The sequence below is a fragment of the Haliaeetus albicilla genome, chromosome 7 (assembly GCF_947461875.1).
Source record: "Haliaeetus albicilla chromosome 7, bHalAlb1.1, whole genome shotgun sequence".
Taxonomy (NCBI): domain Eukaryota; kingdom Metazoa; phylum Chordata; class Aves; order Accipitriformes; family Accipitridae; genus Haliaeetus; species Haliaeetus albicilla.
The window spans coordinates 18,944,548-18,962,063 of record NC_091489.1 but is presented as its reverse complement, the minus strand read 5'-3'; the positions used below and the strand labels follow the sequence as shown (position 1 = coordinate 18,962,063).

At 36.7% G+C, this 17,516-nt stretch overlaps 1 protein-coding gene across 3 annotated transcripts in view; it reads left to right on the top strand.

Annotated features, from left to right (window-relative positions):
- ADGRG6 (adhesion G protein-coupled receptor G6) overlaps nt 1-16,590 on the top strand; it is a 116,608-nt gene extending 100,018 nt beyond the window's left edge. For all 3 annotated transcript variants that reach the window (XM_069787165.1, XM_069787163.1, XM_069787162.1), the window contains 5 exons: nt 954-1,068; nt 2,182-2,465; nt 6,396-6,497; nt 8,856-9,008; nt 13,640-16,590. In XM_069787165.1, the coding sequence (XP_069643266.1) occupies nt 954-1,068; nt 2,182-2,465; nt 6,396-6,497; nt 8,856-9,008; nt 13,640-13,818 (833 nt within the window). In that variant the 3' untranslated portion in view covers nt 13,819-16,590. The remainder of the gene's footprint in view (nt 1-953; nt 1,069-2,181; nt 2,466-6,395; nt 6,498-8,855; nt 9,009-13,639) is intronic.
- Nucleotides 16,591-17,516: the final 926 nt, after the last annotated feature.

Genomic DNA, 17,516 nt, shown 5'->3' with positions numbered 1-17,516 from the left:
CTATATCAGGAATCTGTGCCTTCTGCTTGAATGCACATATTGTGTTTGAAATAATACAACACAATACAAAACCATTAACCTCATGGCTAGAGCACTGACCTCAGTCCAGCTGATAATTGATGTCTTTCCATTGGCAACTAGCATCCTCTTTGGCAACCTCAGCAGAGGACAAGGGCTGAGTGGTCGGAAAAGCAAATTAACCTCTTCCCCTTTGAATCTCTTTTGTCATAGCAAGGATAAGACAAGTAAATAAGGCATGTCAGGAAACATACATTTCTTTTGTGGGAGCTGTACCTCTTTGCACAGAGTTCTCTTCTGCATAGTTGTCTATTTGCCCAAAATATTCCCTTTATCTTATTATTAAAAAATACACAGTTTGCTTCATTTTGGGGGGGACATGTTTAAGTAAAGGATATATAATGCTGTAGAAAAAGAGAAGACATTTACTGTTGAGAGAAGCAGTGGAGAAATTACAGGTTCAAGTTCATCTTCCCCAGTTCCCCAGCCTAATCCAGTGACATTAGCACCTCCAAAAAAATATCCCTCAAAAAAATCCCAATACCATCCCTCCATTAGATCTTATTTTTGTAATAGTTTGTTAATCTTCTCACTATATAATGAGAGTCTGTGTGCAATTGCAAATTTAACTTTGGGTAATTAAGGGTGATTATTTTACTTTAGTTTCCATATCACATACTAAAATAACATTTTCTACCTTGCAGAACATTATGAGGTTTATTCATTAATGCCCATTAAGTGCTTTGCAAGTTTCATACATTTGTACTGTTTGAAAAATTGTTTCCTTCTACTTCTCTGTGCAGTTTTCTCACATAGAACTCAGGATACTTTGTACTAAAGCAATAGGGATGGAGACATCAATAATTCAGCTTTGCATGGTGATTTTGAAGGTTTAGGAGATTTGAAAGCAAGCTGCAAGTTTTCTTGTGTTACAGGTTTGCCAGCTCTGGTGATAGCAATTGTTTTAGCGAGTGCTAATACAAATGCAAGTCACGTTTATGGCAAAGAGTTATACGGCAAAGATGCTACCGGGCAAGGAGGAGACGACTTGTGAGTATTTCTTCTAATCTCTTACAATTTAGCATTTACAGTCTGGAAAAAAAAAACAAAAAAACAAAAAATAGCATCGGTCAGATTGCTTTGGAAAAGTCAGAGGTGCATTAAACAAGCAAAGTGGGCAAAATTGTTTTCTAAATTATTTGAATCTGAGGTGCGAAGAAGGCTGTAAGAAAAATTGGAGGGAAATCTGCATTACCCAATGCCAGCTACAAACACTCCTCTGGCAAAAGAATAATTCATAAGTTTTGTCAAGAAAATAAAATAAAAGTACCTGGGTTTGTTTATCTTAAATGATAGCTATATCTTCTAGGTAAGAGCAAAGAAAAAAGTCGTATAAAAGTAGTCTCCTTTGCAAATAAACCAGCCTTTTGTCAATGTAGTTCAACAGCTTTCTATGTTCTTCTCTTGATGTCCAGATAGTAATCTCCAATTGCCAAAATTTTTATATGACTGTTACCTCATTTTCTGTTCCTTGCCTGGCAAAGCTTCATCATGATAAATGAAAATGTCATTCGGTATTTTTATTATCATTATCATTTTAGTATCATGCTAAGCATTCTGGCCATTTGCTGCTAGAGGAAAAAGATAGATCTCTCACATGGCTGACTGTCAAATGGCTACCTCAAAGGACTACCCGTCCTGTTTCTTCTCCGGAGATATATATATACGAGTTCTCCTTTAGCTCAAGTGGCAGAAACTTGAGATTTTGACGCTGAAGATCCAAGTTTGCTCAGTTACTAAAGCGTCATATGCTTCACACAGATGAAAGTGGTGAAGCTACTCATGCTGAGTCTAAACTTTCCCTGATGGGGTTGCAGTTCCCACAACTTGTATCTGAGGTCAGATTTCCTTTTAAATTAGTTTTAACTAAAATATGGTACAAGCCTCAGATTTCTGACATGATAATCCTATAGGCCATAGTCACTTAAGATGCCACTGGGCTTCATCCTATTTACAAACAGAAAATGGACAAAGGTTTCATTTTAAAGTATAGCTCTGCATCAGTGGTATCAGACATAGTCTGATTTTCCTTGTCATCATGTAAATAATTGGAGGATAGTTTGCCTTATCTAAAAATGATCATATTTTCATATTTTTTTACAGCTGCTGGATCAAGAATGAAGTCGTCTTTTATGTGACTTGTGCTGGCTACTTTGGAATCATGTTTCTGATGAATGTTGCCATGTTTATTGTGGTGATGGTGCAGATATGTGGGAGGAATGGGAAAAGAACTAATCGGAGCCTGAAGGAAGAGATCCTGAGGAACCTCCGTAGCGTTGTCAGCCTGACCTTCCTCCTGGGCATGACATGGGGCTTTGCCTTTTTTGCCTGGGGTCCCTTAACTCTTCCTTTCCTGTACCTCTTCTCAATTTTTAATTCATTGCAAGGTAAGCTGAATTTCTATTCTGTGAACAAATAATATTTGAGCTGTTGCTGTTCTGGGACATATTATGTCCAGTTATTTGACTAGGAAGCTCAGATCCAAGCTCTCTAGGTTTTTCCTTGATACAAACCATCATTGGTTTCCCCGTATCTGGAATAATGATACCAACTACATATGGGTTGAATATCTTAGGTAAATTAGTTAATGTTTCAAGGTCTTTTCCATAAAATTCACTGTATTATAAATAGTGCTATTCCTAACTAACAGTCTGCAGTGATCTCTGTTGAGATAGATGCTGTATGACCTTCAGCATTTCCTTTCACTAATTATAACAAATATAGAAAGCCTCTTTCCTTAATTTATTCCCTTAAAGAATCTGTAAAGCTCATAACTATTTTGTTAAGGCATGAGAAGCTCATGAAACAAAATTCAGTCCTGTTTCAGTGTGGAGAGATAGCACAGAGGTATGGGATATTCTTTGGTTCTTTAAGGAAAATTCAGTGACTGTTATAGTCAACTTATTTTTGTTTCCTTTACTGACATTTTAAATATTTTACTTTTCCAACATACTTCATCCTTCTGAAAAAATGTTGTAAATTGTAATCAAATGGTTATAAATTACAGAATTATATAGCTGACATTTAAAATATTTTCAGCTCAGAGCTGAAATTTGCATATGTACCAAATGACATAAGAATCACCACCTCCGCTTGCTCTACCCACTAATAAAGAAAAACTAAAAACGTAACAAGAAGAAAAAACCAAGAAGGTCATTGGATGGGCATGTGTTATACCACACACATATTGATATAAATAATAAATTTGCCTGGAAAAAAAAACAAAACAAACAAACAAACAAAAAAACCCCAACCAAACCCAAGAATGTCATTGGAGGAGCATGTGTTGTGCTGCACAAATATTGATATAAAAAATAAATTTTCCCAGGATCAGCAAAATATATTCCCTTTATGGAAAAAGTACTTAATGTTACACCGTGTGGATTTTATCTGTTACAGTTGAGATGTATTTACTGTGCTAAAAGATTTATTGAGCTTTCGCGGAAAGAGAATAATGTTGTGGGTTTTGGTTTGGTTCAGTTTCAACCTAAAATGCTAGGCAAAACGGCAAAAGTTGTTTGGATGTAGAGTTCATACTAAAGACTTTTTTTCCAAAGGACAGATTCTGATACTCCCCTAGCAGCATAATGAAGTATTTGCTGCAATGTCTATGTTAGAAATTCAGAAGGGCCTAGAGAGGTTAAAAGTATGGGAAGAACATGAAAAAAGATTAAAAGTCTGAAAAGCATGCCAAGGATCAAATTGAACAAGTTCTCTGTAACCAGAATTTCCAGTGCAATCAATTAAGCTTGTATTTGCAGAGTGCACACAAAGTTGACCACCACTGCTTAAGTCTCTGTGGGGTAATAGCACTGTTCAATGGAAAATGGACATTTGGAAGACAGTTAAGTCAGAAGATGAAACTGAAAAACCTGAGAAGTAAATGCAAAAAGAAGAGTGATGAGCTCTCCATGGATCATGGTAGCAATGATGACACAGTATATGCTCAGGCATGTCATACCAAGCACAGGAAGATAACAATCCCGTACCTGAAAATGCTTATTGCTGCATCAGAAAGAGCTAGGCAAAGCTAAAGAAATGAGGAAGAGGATGTTTAAAATCACATATAACTGGTGCGGTGCACATGTAGCAGTAAGGGGATGGAATGGAGCAAAGAAAAAATTAGGATTTGTATCAGGAAATATTTCCTAGCAGCAAAAAGCAGTTCAGTATGGCAAGTCTTTCATCAGTATTAGCATGAGCGTAATTATTGAGATTTCAGTAAATATGTTTATTCTCTCTTTCAAGTTTTTCAAAACTGCACAGTTATTTTAAGCTATACCAGCAGCCTCCATCAACAGTTTTCAGGGCACTGGAAGTGAAAAAGTAAATTGCAGCAACTACTGGTATTACTGTACTTTGCTATTTCATCTACATAGGAAATGATTTTTCTTTCTTTGACACTCAGAGTAAAAAAACTGGGAACATCTCTTTTTTGGCTGCTCATTTTATATATATGCCTGGGCAAGCCAAATACTTTCAAGTCAGAGCCAAGCTAGAACCAAGCCTAGGGTCTGATTTGGCTCTGGGAAACAAAACCAAAGCTGTATTACTAAAGCACATTGTAAACTTAATGAATAATGAAATACAGAGAAAAAAATTTTGGAGACCAAGCCCAGACAGCGCAAAGGCAAAGTACTTAATGCAGTACATTTGTTTTGTATTACTATAGACATATGCATTTTCTTTTTTAACCATTCAGAATGTTCCAAACATTAACCACAATTTAATTAAGCATCAATCTAGTAAGTTTGTAGCTGTGCAGAAGTCCTAAGAGGTACTTTGGGACACAAACAACTGCATATCTCTAAGCCTGTAAGAGCTGCTAGTGATTGCATTGGAATTACTCTGTGTTTAAAACAAATCACACAGAAATGTTTTACTGAACACAAACACAGTAACCATAATGCAACAGAGCTTGCATATGGGATGCATTAAGGTATGTTTGCCTTTCTTAAATTGTGCTTTTCCTTTTTTTTTTCCCCATAAGGTCTTGAAAAATTTTGCAAAAAAATGTGTTTCATGACACAACCTTTACCTAAAGTAAACTGATCTCAGTGGTCTTAGTGTAGCCTGATGGCTATAAGCAAATACATGTCCAGTTCAATGATATGTTTTCATGCAAAATTAGACCTCAGGACTTTGGAGGAAAGAGGATAATTTTATGCTCCAGGGCATTTTTTTCCAAGCTGTACCCTGCCATTTTGTTCTACCAGCTGAAACATAGTATGCATTAATATATGGAACTATTCAGTGATCATAAAGGAATGGGTTTAGAGGATGGCACTTAACCATGTTTGCCCATATTATGTAGCATTTATTCATGTTTAAGGTATAATCATGAGGGATTTGGCAGTAACATTTTGCCATCAGGTGTTCAGCCTCAGGTTGGCTGTTTCCCAGAGAATAAGAGTAAAACAAGAACAGGCCAAGCCAGAGAACGATGGAAGATTCCACAGCCAGTGCCTGCCTGGGAAGAGCCAGGAGCATATGAGATTTCCAACTTCTATATTTAGCTCCAAAGCATCTCTGTAGAATGATGAAATCATACCATACGCCCAGTTAAGACCTTCTTTACCACATGGTAGATGCTTACTGTCTTGAAAACAAAGATTATACAATTGCATGAGAAAAATGAACTCTGCAAAAACATTCTTAAAACACATTTATTGCAATTGCATGCACAAAGCAGGTAATTTTCTTCAGCAGTAAGTAGCTGGACACCTAATTAGTACTTACGAACATATTCTTAACATTTTCATAATCATTTCAAGTACATGCATGTGATGCACATAAATCCAAGTGTGTTTTTTAAGGGCACTCTTTAGTGCCAGTTACAAGACTTCTGGTTTTAAAAGAATGTAGCCCACAGCTCTGTAGATATGGAACAGGAGGAGATAAATTATCTTCTTGCGAATATGATAGTATCTGTATTTACTTTGCAATCTGGCTCTTGTAGTCTTGTTCGGTGCAAAATATTCATTTGGTTCAAAGACAGAACCTTTTAATTATTTTCCTCTAAGACAAAAAGAATAATAAAAAGACCCACACTGAGCTGGATCTAAATCAACAGTGTCAATAAAAGGGGTCCTATTCTCTCTGTTCTGATATCCCAGACGCTTATATAGCAGCTAGAGGATGAGAAAGCTTTAATTAATTTCCATAGCTCTTAAATGAGGCATAGATGACAGTAAGAAAATGTTAAGATTATTTTCCTTTGCTTGTACTTCATAGTCTTTTGTTAGCAGATTTTAGTTAATCTGTTTGTCTATCTATAAATACATGCTTCACTTGCTGTTTATTTGCTTTTGTCGCAGGTTTATTTATATTTGTATTCCATTGCGCTATGAAAGAAAACGTGCAGAAACAATGGAGGAGACATCTCTGTTGTGGCAGATTCCGACTGGCAGACAATTCAGGTAAAAACAATTCACAGCTCCCCTCCTTAGATGCTGCAGTAGTTCACAAAAGCCCAGGTGAACAGCTTGCTGTGTTATTTTTAATATAATACAATGTAAGCCAGAGATGTGGAAAAATAGATTAATCATAGGCTGTCACTTCACTTCAGTACTAACAATTGCCAAGGGACTTCTCAGATATCACTTCATAAAAATTTTCAAGTCTTCTCTTTCAGTTTTCCACTGAAGACAGCTGGTAAATTTTGTAGTGCTATGAGAATGGTTTTGGAAGGCCCTTTGGACCCTGGAAAAAAAAAAAAATTCAAATTAAGATCCAGGATTCAAACTCTGTCATTCAAAAGACAATCTTATTCCTTTTCTCCTACATTACAGTATGTTGACTGAATTGTGTGGACTGTTAAGTTGACATAGGAGCAATTCTTAATAGGCAGATAGAAATACTCTGAGGTCTTTTGCCTTTATCTTTGCCTTTTCAAACTGTTCTGTCCTTCACCATATAATTCAGGGAGACCATTAGAGACTCAAAAACATAGCAAATTCCTTTAGCAGAAGCCTGATTAGGTTCCAGGACTGAAGTTCATCTTTATCTGTGACTCTCAGAGAGAAGGGAGAGCAGTTGGTTTGGACACTTTGAAGTGCAACACTTGGGACACTGTGTTTATAGTCTCCGGCACCTTTGGCCATCTCAGATGGCGTTAGACTCCCCTTTTTAGGCAACTGGATCTTGGTTTGCTTTATGATGTATGACTGTGGACCATATAATTCTTGCCCATATGGTTCTTGCTCAATGACCAGGGTTGAAATCTACAGTTGATGTAAGGTGGCATCAGCTCACTGCCTAATAAGGTAAGCCAGTCTATCCCAGATAATAACAGTGTTCCAAATACTCTTGTGTCTTTTCTCTCTTGGCATCCAGGGTTTGTTTCAAGGTTTTAAGTAACTGCTTTGCCATCAAAACTTTTGTTTCTTCTTGCTCTGTTTTGTTTTAGAGAATGCATTCTCATTGTACACTGTAAAATATTTATGCTTTCACTTTGTAGTAGGACAACCTGATTCATGATTTCAAAGAGTTAATACAAGTTAGGAAAAGCATATTCATTCAGATCAGGCATCCAGATTGTTTCATATGTTCAGTTTCCATGGGGTTCATGCTGTAACTCCTGAACTGGAAAACACAGATGGATCAAATTATTTCCAGATTTTTATGCTGCTGTTGGGCAGCTTGTGGGTATGATAGAAATAAAAACCTGAAGGATTTGAGTACCTCGGTGGTATAGTTAATGTGCTGTCATTACACCTAGCATTAACCGGTCCATCACCACCCGCTGGTTTTATTCTCCATGAACCTGACACAGTTTGCAGGCAGAACAGTGAAATATAAGCCAAATGTGAACTTGCATACCTGTCCAATTAAGTGTACTTTAGGGCACGTTATAATAAAGCAAAGAAACAAACAAGCCAAAGCCTTGCAACACTGCCATAGCTGGGTTGGAGAAATAGTAACCTATACGCTATAGTAATGATTAAGGACAAAATCCTTGTCTTGATCTACATCAAGACTAAAGCGGCCCATGTGTCTTTGGTTTGGACTTCTCTTCCGTTTTGTGAATCCCATTGCAGTACACTGAATAACGGCAACAAGACTAACATGTGAAACTACCCATACCTACCTGCAAGTATATGATATAAAAGTAGTTAGATACATTTACTCTACTGGCATTGGGACACTTGTGATGAGTTTTTCAGTATTAGTTATTTAATTTAATTTTGGAAGTTCTTCCAGTATAAGAGCCTATGGTGTTAATGGTTCAGACAAAACTCTTCAAATGTGAACTACTGAATAACCATTATTATTCATTGTTATTAATAGTGCACCAATATGTTAAACCCTGTAACAGCAAGTGCAAATCCACTAGTATGTAGTATCTACCTCAGCAGATCAAGCCCTCAAATGATAAGACCTCTGTAAATACTCCTATCCCTCCCTTTCCTATCCATCCCCTTTGGATTTCTCTCTTGAGGTGATGAAACTTTGGCATCCTTATACCGCTACAGATGTTCACTGCTCTCCTGCATCCTGGAAAGCCAAATCTTATGGTTCTGCCATCCAGTCAAAATACTGTTAGAGTGTTAGAGCCACCAATTTTAGCTACTGTGGTAAACAGCAAAGTAAATCAAGTTGGAATAATTCTTGTGTTTCTTAAGAACCAAAGAGGCTACCTGACAGGAAGATGATAGGCTGTTTGTTATAAGCAAGACTAAGAAATGCATCTGATACTTGAAATGTTCATAACTGAATAAATTAGGGATTTAGTACCTATGGTAATTATTTATGTAAAACTTTTCAATCATTTTTAGATTGGAGCAAAACAGCAACCAATATTATAAAGAAGAGTTCTGATAATCTTGGGAAATCCTTATCCTCTAGTTCCATCGGCTCCAATTCAACCTACTTAACATCCAAATCGAAATCGACAACGAATACATATTGTAAACGAAACAGCCATACAGGTGAGTTCTTGCACTGTAACACAGTGCCTCTGTAAATATGTAGTTTCATGTTAAAGGTACAGTAGGGATTTCTACCCAAAGGTTAATGTGAAAAAAATTCACCAATTTATATAGTTTTAGTGCTTTAAAATATATTTAACTGTTTAATAGGAATCTTAACCTAATATACAATACAACCAATATATAGTTCTGATCTCAGTATGTTCCCATACTAAACAAAGTAGGCATGACAAAAGCAAATCTTGCTTTTTCTATAACACTTTCACCTTTTTCGCTGTAAGAAGGTGAGTCTTATTACCCCATTGTAAATGTAGGGTAGCCAAAGCACATAGAGATGACATTCATCACTCAAGGTAACATGAAAGCTAGCAGCACAGCTGCAAATAGGAATCAAGTCTTCTGACTCCAAGTCCACAGCTGATTCACTTGGTCAAATTGCTTCCATTTAACACATTTATGGGTAAAGTCACAAATGGAGGCTACTTGGAAATGGATGCTGTGTTCCCAGAGTATGCATTGTCTTTCCCTTCTACAAATAGCATGCCATATCTACTGCTTTTTTATTTAGATGTCAGTCATGTATGTAATAAAAGGCATCATCTGTATTCCACTCATGCCATAAAAATGTGCTCATTTTAAGAACACTTTAAAGGAGCACAAAAAGAGAGGAGATGGAATGATTTGCAAGTCTGTTGCTTAGGTCTGATATAGTATTTCAGAAAATCACTTAAATAGCTCAGATGTTTTTGTTACTGGGTTTTTATGAACTCATGCTTTTGTACTGTATAAAGTCACGTAACATTATCACAGAATCCTCTTCTAAACCATAGAGAAAATAAAGTCTGCAAACATATTTAACCCAAAGATTTATGTTCTATCTTTAAAATATTTGTTAGAAGCACTGTTTTGGATATGAAATAGATTATTTTAGCGAAAGGAAAGTTCCACTGTTTCTTAAGAATAAATTATTTTCAGAAGCCCCAGGGTCTCATTCATGATGGTACAGTCTTCTTTCTTGATATGTGGCATAGTCCCCAGGAAATATCTTCCTGTTTTTATTGATGACCATTAACTGGCTCAGTTAGGCACACAATTTTTGTCTAGAAAGCCCCTTTTTTTAAGAATTACATTGTTATTTTCTCACTAAACAATATTCAGTGCATCCATTAGCATGACGGGTTGTGCATCAGGTATTTTAAGAGTGTAAATCTTTTTTGGTTATTGAGAATGTACATGAAGTACATTTGCTTCGAATACAGTAAAAATGAGTGGTATCTTAGAAATTCCCCGGTGCAGCTGAGCTTGCTCTCAGGACTGCTGTTCACAGCCACGCTGGGAGCGCACAGCAGTCATCTGCCTCACCAGGGTGTCCGTCCCTGCTGCCATCTCAGGTTTGATGCGCCAGGCACCCAGCTGCCCTGCGCAAGCTGTCTTCAGCTCTCTTCCTTATGAAGGGACACTTTTGTCAGCAGTCTTCCACGAACAGTGTCTATAATATCCACCGGTCACAGTGCTACTATTAATTTAATAGTGGAGGAGGAGAGAATTGTGCCCTTTCTGCAGCAGAGTATTCTCCATTCTGCAGACAGAGAATTCCCATTTGTACTCATGGCAGATCAACCTCTACCCCCTTGGTATTGGGATTAATGCTAAAAATATGCTTAAATGTTTTGTTAGACTCAGGGCTTTTTGTCAGTCTGACAATTAAAGAGACTTAGTGCTGGAGTTTTTGCAATGTGTTCTTGAAGCAAAACAATAGAACAGTTCCAGATAAGAAGATATAAGTTTTAAGAAACTTGCAGTTAGGAACATGCTTATGTACTTTCTTCAAAACTAGTGAGCTTAATCCCACGCATAAATTATTTCCTAAAAGGGATTGCAGTTGGTAATGTAATCATAACTTGTAATGTGATGGCTTATTGGACATTAAGGGAATACCACATTTTTCTCCATATTTTTTAAATTTTTATACATTTTGCTTTGACCTCTGAAAATACAGATTTATTGTGACACTCCAAAGGAATTTTTGCTAATATTAGGTTTTTAAATACTGACACATCTTCTCACATGTTAAAATAATAGAAAATAACATTAAGATTCTGATTTTTAATACAGCTAAAGTTCTCGGTTTGATGTCTTAGCTAAATTGCAAGCAAATAATGTAATAGCAACATGTCTTGGCAACTCTTGTTAATATGGTTATAACATGCTCCCTGGAACTGACACAAGCATTCATGTGTTTGTGGTATAGATAATGTCTTCTAAGGCCCTTTCCTCATCAGTGGTGGAGCATTACAGGTAAAGTGAGAATTGCTTTTGCTGAATGCATGGTTTGAACAGGGTGGAGGGATGCCACTTGCATGATGTCCTCATTGACACAAAGGACTTTGCTAATCAGAAACGCTGCTTGTTTCCCACTATTACATCTTGCATCATTGGTGCTGAATCAAAGGATAAATGTGCTTCAAACTCTGGGTGTCTGCACTCTGCATGGGGCATGAAGCATTTGGAAGATACCATTTTAGAAAACAGACCATGTCCTGACATTAATGCCTGTGTACAGTAGTCTGGGGAAAGGACATTAAGTTGAAACACCCATACACAAAGCATACATTAAAAAGCAAAAACAATCTGATTGAGTCCTAGAATTATTTTTAGTATTTTTAAAAGTTGTTACAAGAATTTTAAGATACTGTATTTCTATTTGGTCTATGGCCACTATGGAATTAGTCTTCTAGCTATTGTTTTTTCATATCCAGTCACACCCAAAATAACTCTGAATGACAAAATATATATGCCTGAAAGACGCGCTAGGAACTGCTGGTTGACTGCAGAATGCACCAACTGGGACACGAATATTGGGTGGACCCTACTGGGTATACAAAAGTAATCACTTTGACATCTTGTGGCCGTGCTATTTATAAGTCTGAAACAAACGTGTTGTAGATAATACTTAAATCCCGTATATAACACCTCTATGAATTAGAAGTTAGGATTATTTCTGCAGAGAATTTGGTGGTACAACTCCCATTTACTTCAGTGATACAGGATTTTAACCCTGTACTTAGGTGTGAAGCCCACTGAGCTAAAAAACAGAGGGGCCCACTAGTTTCAACAGCAGTACATAATTACTGTGCATGCAAATTTCATGAGGAAATAGCTGGTATTTAACAATGTAATGATGACTTGTGAAAAAAGTATACATATCTGCAAGGAATTTCAAAAACTTTCCCTAGAGACTGAGAATTAAATTTTCATCTTTGTAATAAGATGTTCAATATGTAGAAAAACTTCAAAATGTAGTACTATTGGCTAGTAAATGCATACCTTTGAAAGGCACACAGTACTCAGCAGTTTGCTATTGGACATGGAGTTATTTGCTGCAATTCATGGATGTTCTTGTGTGCTTTGAAAAAATCATCCTGATATGCCTGAACATGCCTGTTTCTTTTTTCATGAGTGAAACTGTTTTGATTTCTCACTCTGCAATCCATTTCTCCCTTGCAATACTTCATACTCTGTTATGGCTTGATATCATGACTTCTGCAGGGGCGGGTTACTTTTCTGTTTGGTTTTGGTTAATTTATTTCTATAAGAAAAAAGGTTTGTATGAAATAATAGTTAAATTAATATGCTAAATTCTTAAATGATCCTTTACCAAGGAATTTTTGAAGGTGATTTCACCAAGGTCTTGTAAACAGCCATCAAAAATGTCACTTGTAGAAAACGTTGCTCCACAGGATACTCCATCTTACTGTCGGCATGCGATGGTCCAGACCTTGACTGGGTTAAAAGAATTAATTCCAGATTTATTCACTACAGTGGAAGAGATAAGAAAGCTCATTAGGACTATATTTGAGAAAATGAGACACAGGCTCTCTTCTTCTCATTGCTCGCTACATGAGCTCTACCTGCTGACAGTTCTCCGAACAGCAGTACTGTTAGCTGAAGGAGACTTTCCCAGCCCAGCTGGGAATTGCCTAGCTCCTTTTTCTATTCAGCTCCACCCTTGGCTTATAGCACATGAACTCTGAAGGGATGCCACTTTTCTGCATCTTTTCCTCCCCACAGTTGTTCAGTCCATACCCTTTTTATGGAAAAAACAAAGTGGTGTTAGGCAAGCACAAAGTGTTTTAGGGTGCAAACCATCTCCTGCTACATTCTGTGCAGAGTAATTATTTCTGTGCACAGCTTAAAACCTCCAATGTTGAAATAATTAAATCCGTTTATTGTCATTTTCCACTACTTTATTATGTGGAGTTGTTATTTACCAGATGTTATGGAGGTCACCCCTATTCCAGTGTTATCAAAATCTTTTTAGTTTGTAAGATTCAAAGCATCAACAATAAATTAGTATGTTAAAAGGTCATAGGGTTCAGTTACACTTTAGGCAAAAGAATAGGGGGATGATTTCAAGAGAGACTTGAGAGGTCTGCCCACAAAACTAGGCATCTCAAAAGAATTTAGAAGCAGTAGCGCCAAGTCAAAAAGTTGTTTGCTGGCTTTTAGGGCAGTAATTTCATTCAGCAGTAGCGGCAATTGAAGGCATATCTATACGGGAGTGACACACCACTTAAACTGTGAGTTTGCTTAAGAAGCCCTAACTACTTGTTGCTTTTTCCTCTTCCTAGAGAATGTTTTTCTTGACAAGCCATCTTCAAAATTTGCCCAAGAGGATGGAGAACAGACATCAATCATCCCTGTCCACCAGGTTATTGACAAGGTCAAGGGATACTGCAATCCTCACTCCGATAACTTCTATAAAAACATCATCATGTCTGACACATTTAGTCACAGCACAAAGTTCTAACTGAGCTTCTGAATTTTTTAAACCAAAGGAAGACAAAAAGTCTGCCTGGCATTGAGAGTACTGGATGTCGTAGAATGTGACCTGTTTAGGGGTTTTTTTTCCCCCCATTTATAATGTTCTTCTGTTAACAGCTGCCACTCGAGGACCAATTTCTCTACCTTTTTACTGTTGTGGAAGAAGACAATTTTCTACCATGGTATTGAGCTGTTTCTAAATGTGTGCCAGCCAGCATGATGCTTGGACAGCTAATTGTAATCCTGTGTAAATATTTTTTAAGACTGAAGGACCACAAGCCTAACTCTAAATTATATAGTTCAAACAGAAGCAAGCCTTGACTCCTTGAGAAAATAGCAGACGTGTCACGCAGTACAGGCAAGCTCTTATTGAACAGTCTACTTACGGTCTTTTTCTTTTGAAAAATATGGATTTTCCCTATGACACTTGTTAGATTCTTGCTTCTTGACTGTCTAGTGCTGTCTGTTCTTTATTAGTAAGTGAATAAAACCCTAACACCCACATTAAAGGGTTATTTTAAACCATTTTTTACTAAATAGACCTAATCACGCAAATCTTGCTTACCAGAGCAGTATGTGCTGTAAACTCAGGCTATTTTGTATCCATGTACATAGAAACACACTTATTACATAGATGTGCTGGCTGAGAAGGGCGTGCAGGTTGCTAGTAATGCTTGCAAATTTTAAGTCCATTGATACGTATGGAAACAGACAGTCATACCTATCATTTGCGTCTGTGCAGAACAAGTACACAGGTAAACCCAAAGTTTACACAAAGTCACGTTTCAACATTTATTGATTGGTATGTATGAAATGCAGCATCTCCCATTGCAATTCTATGTTTACTGTTCTTTTCCACTAAACAAAATAGAAGACATTCAACTATATAGAGACATAAAAATATATACCTAGATCTCTCTCCACACATATTTTTATAATAATGCACACAATAAATATGACAGAGGAAACCACAATGTGTACCACAGACAATCTAAGAACAATGAACGGTGCTAAAACTCAAGTTTAAGTATTTAAATACAAGATGAATACTTTGTAAACCCATGGGGTCATTTGTCAGTCTCTGTACTTCAGAAATACTGTATGTATAGACACCTCCATCAGATGGCATTGCAGCATTAGAATAACCTGGAATACGTTCACCAGTAATAAATAAATAACATCTTTCTGGGGACATAACGTTATCAGTATCAGTATCCCTCTCCTGCCCCGCTCTTGGTTGACTTGATTGAGGTTGTTGGAGGCACAGAGTTTAAACAGTGTTCAGGCAACATTAAGGCTTTTTGCATTGCTATACTGTGTGCATAATGACACAGAGCTGTGTGTGTGCAGAGAACAGACAAGAGCATAAAATACTTACTTGTTTTAATCTCTATAAATGTGTGGCACATAAGCATGTGGCCATGACTGCCAAAAGCGCACCTCTTCATGATGCGTGTTTCGCCCAATGACAGGTTTTATAACAATTGTAACTGCACATGTCACTGAAGGCATGGGCCAAAACATCAAAGGTATTTTCAAATACTGTTTTCAGAGGAGAATGTCTCCTAATGGAAATTTTCATTTTAAAAAGGCTTTTTTTTTTTAACCAAAATATTTTTAGCCAAATATTTAATTAATTGTATTCAGAAGGTGACCAGAAAGTTATGCTGAGATTTTTTCAGTTGCCAAGCAGGTGGATGTTCAGTGATTAGGGATGTGGGTTTGTGCCTTTCCTTGCTCTCTGCACACACTTTGTGTGCAGAGGTCATTTAATGCTGTGACCGCACAAATGGCGTATTTTCCCTGGCTGCAAACACCTGGTGGGAGGAGGATGTCCTGATGGTATTCCGTCCAGAAACACTGCTGTCGCTACACGGACCTTAATGAAACCTCAGTCTCATAACTGCAAATACTTACATGGTGGTATGAATGAAAGTCAACCCAGTTCGCTTAAAATGTAATTATGAACAGGAATGAGTGTTGTCAGGTATCTTTAATAAGGGAAATAATTTAGGGAGAGATTATGTACAAGCATTTGCTGAACTTACATTTTATCATCCCACTTGCTTAACTACTGTAGATAATAGTGTTCACATAGCAGCTTACTGTGAGATTTCTACCTGATTAAGGTGTTCAGAAGTGAAGACAAGGAAAAACAAACATTCCTGAAAAAATGAGGAATCAATAAAACAAAATAGGTTAGTAAAATATAAATAAAAAGCAAACACAGTATCCTGACTGAAGCTGAGCTGTATCCTATCAGTTTAAAGTACAGCTACCTATGTTTTTGCTGAATTAAGATTTTTTTCTCTTTTTTTACTACCATGTAGTAATCTTAAACTGTCTGTGTCAGTTAGATGCTCTTGAATGCTCTCAATTCTACAATGTAAAGCTTCTATTTTGTAGTTGACATGCTGTAACCTCCCTTGTATATATTTATTTATTTGTGAGGTTAAATATGTCAAATCTATTTAGCTCTACAATGTCTGTTCTTGTTACTTTAAAATTAAGCTTCTGTTTCATCATAGAAGAAGGAAAGAATAATTTCTTATATATGGTTTTTCCAAATGCCTTGTGAAACAATTTACTGTAGTTCTATCTTTTACAAGTATAAGGAAACATGTCAGTGTAATTTGTAATACTAGTCAGTGGAATATAGTGTAACAGGTTTAAAGATGGACTAAAGTGGAAAGAAACATTTTCAAGTAAACATTCTTGATGTTAGTGTTCCAAATAATTAAAGTCTTTTAATAGTGAATCGTTGGGGTTTTTGTTTTGTTGGGTTTTTTTTCTTTTTTAGTGTTTAATGGGAAAAATTACTCAGTGGAATTCTGGAAAATAATCTTGTGTTTATTAAGTATGTGAGACAGGTACGTGCCTAGCCAAAATGTTGGAAATAAATGTGCAAGACTAACTCCCTCTCATCAGAGTAACACAGTTTGCAGAATATGTTTTTCCCTTTTGTGATTTACTCAATGCCACATTCAGTGAATGATCTGAAAGTTATGCAAGTTCATTTATTTATGGTAGCAGTCATGTCATAGAAATGAAAGGAAAATCAAGGCAATGGACAATATGCTGGGATGATCTTCTAGAAGTAATACAAATTAATAATCTAAAACTCAGGAGTTATTTCTATTCGTATGTTTCTTTTCAGCTGAATGTCATCCCTCATTATCAGTAACTTGATCCAACTTGTAATCATACTTTGACTGATCACTGTTGAAATATTTTAGTCAGCCAATCACTTGATTAATACACACCAAAGTATAAATATTAAATGTAACACAATAATGGCCTACCTTTAAATGTTTACTTTTAAAGAACACGGAAACCTACTGAAATATGTCAGATCTGCTCCCCTGTATTTAAGTCTCATCACAGAAAATGCACAGAATGTGAAGATTCAGCAGTAATGTTTTTTAGAAAGCAATCAAAACAGCCCCATGTGATAAGCGGCATTTATTAATGAGGATGCTGTGTGTGCCTGCGGATGGTCTGTCCATGTGGACAGTGAATACTACCCTTGAGCTTTATGCCTTGAACAGTGTGGGAGGACCCTCTGAGGGAAGGAGCACATTTTTTTTTTCCAAGTAGGATCTTTGCAGATGCCAAACTTGGAAGAAGTGATTTGCAGCGTTTGGGGGTGGATTTATTTTTCTCTTCGTTTCATCACTTTTTAAA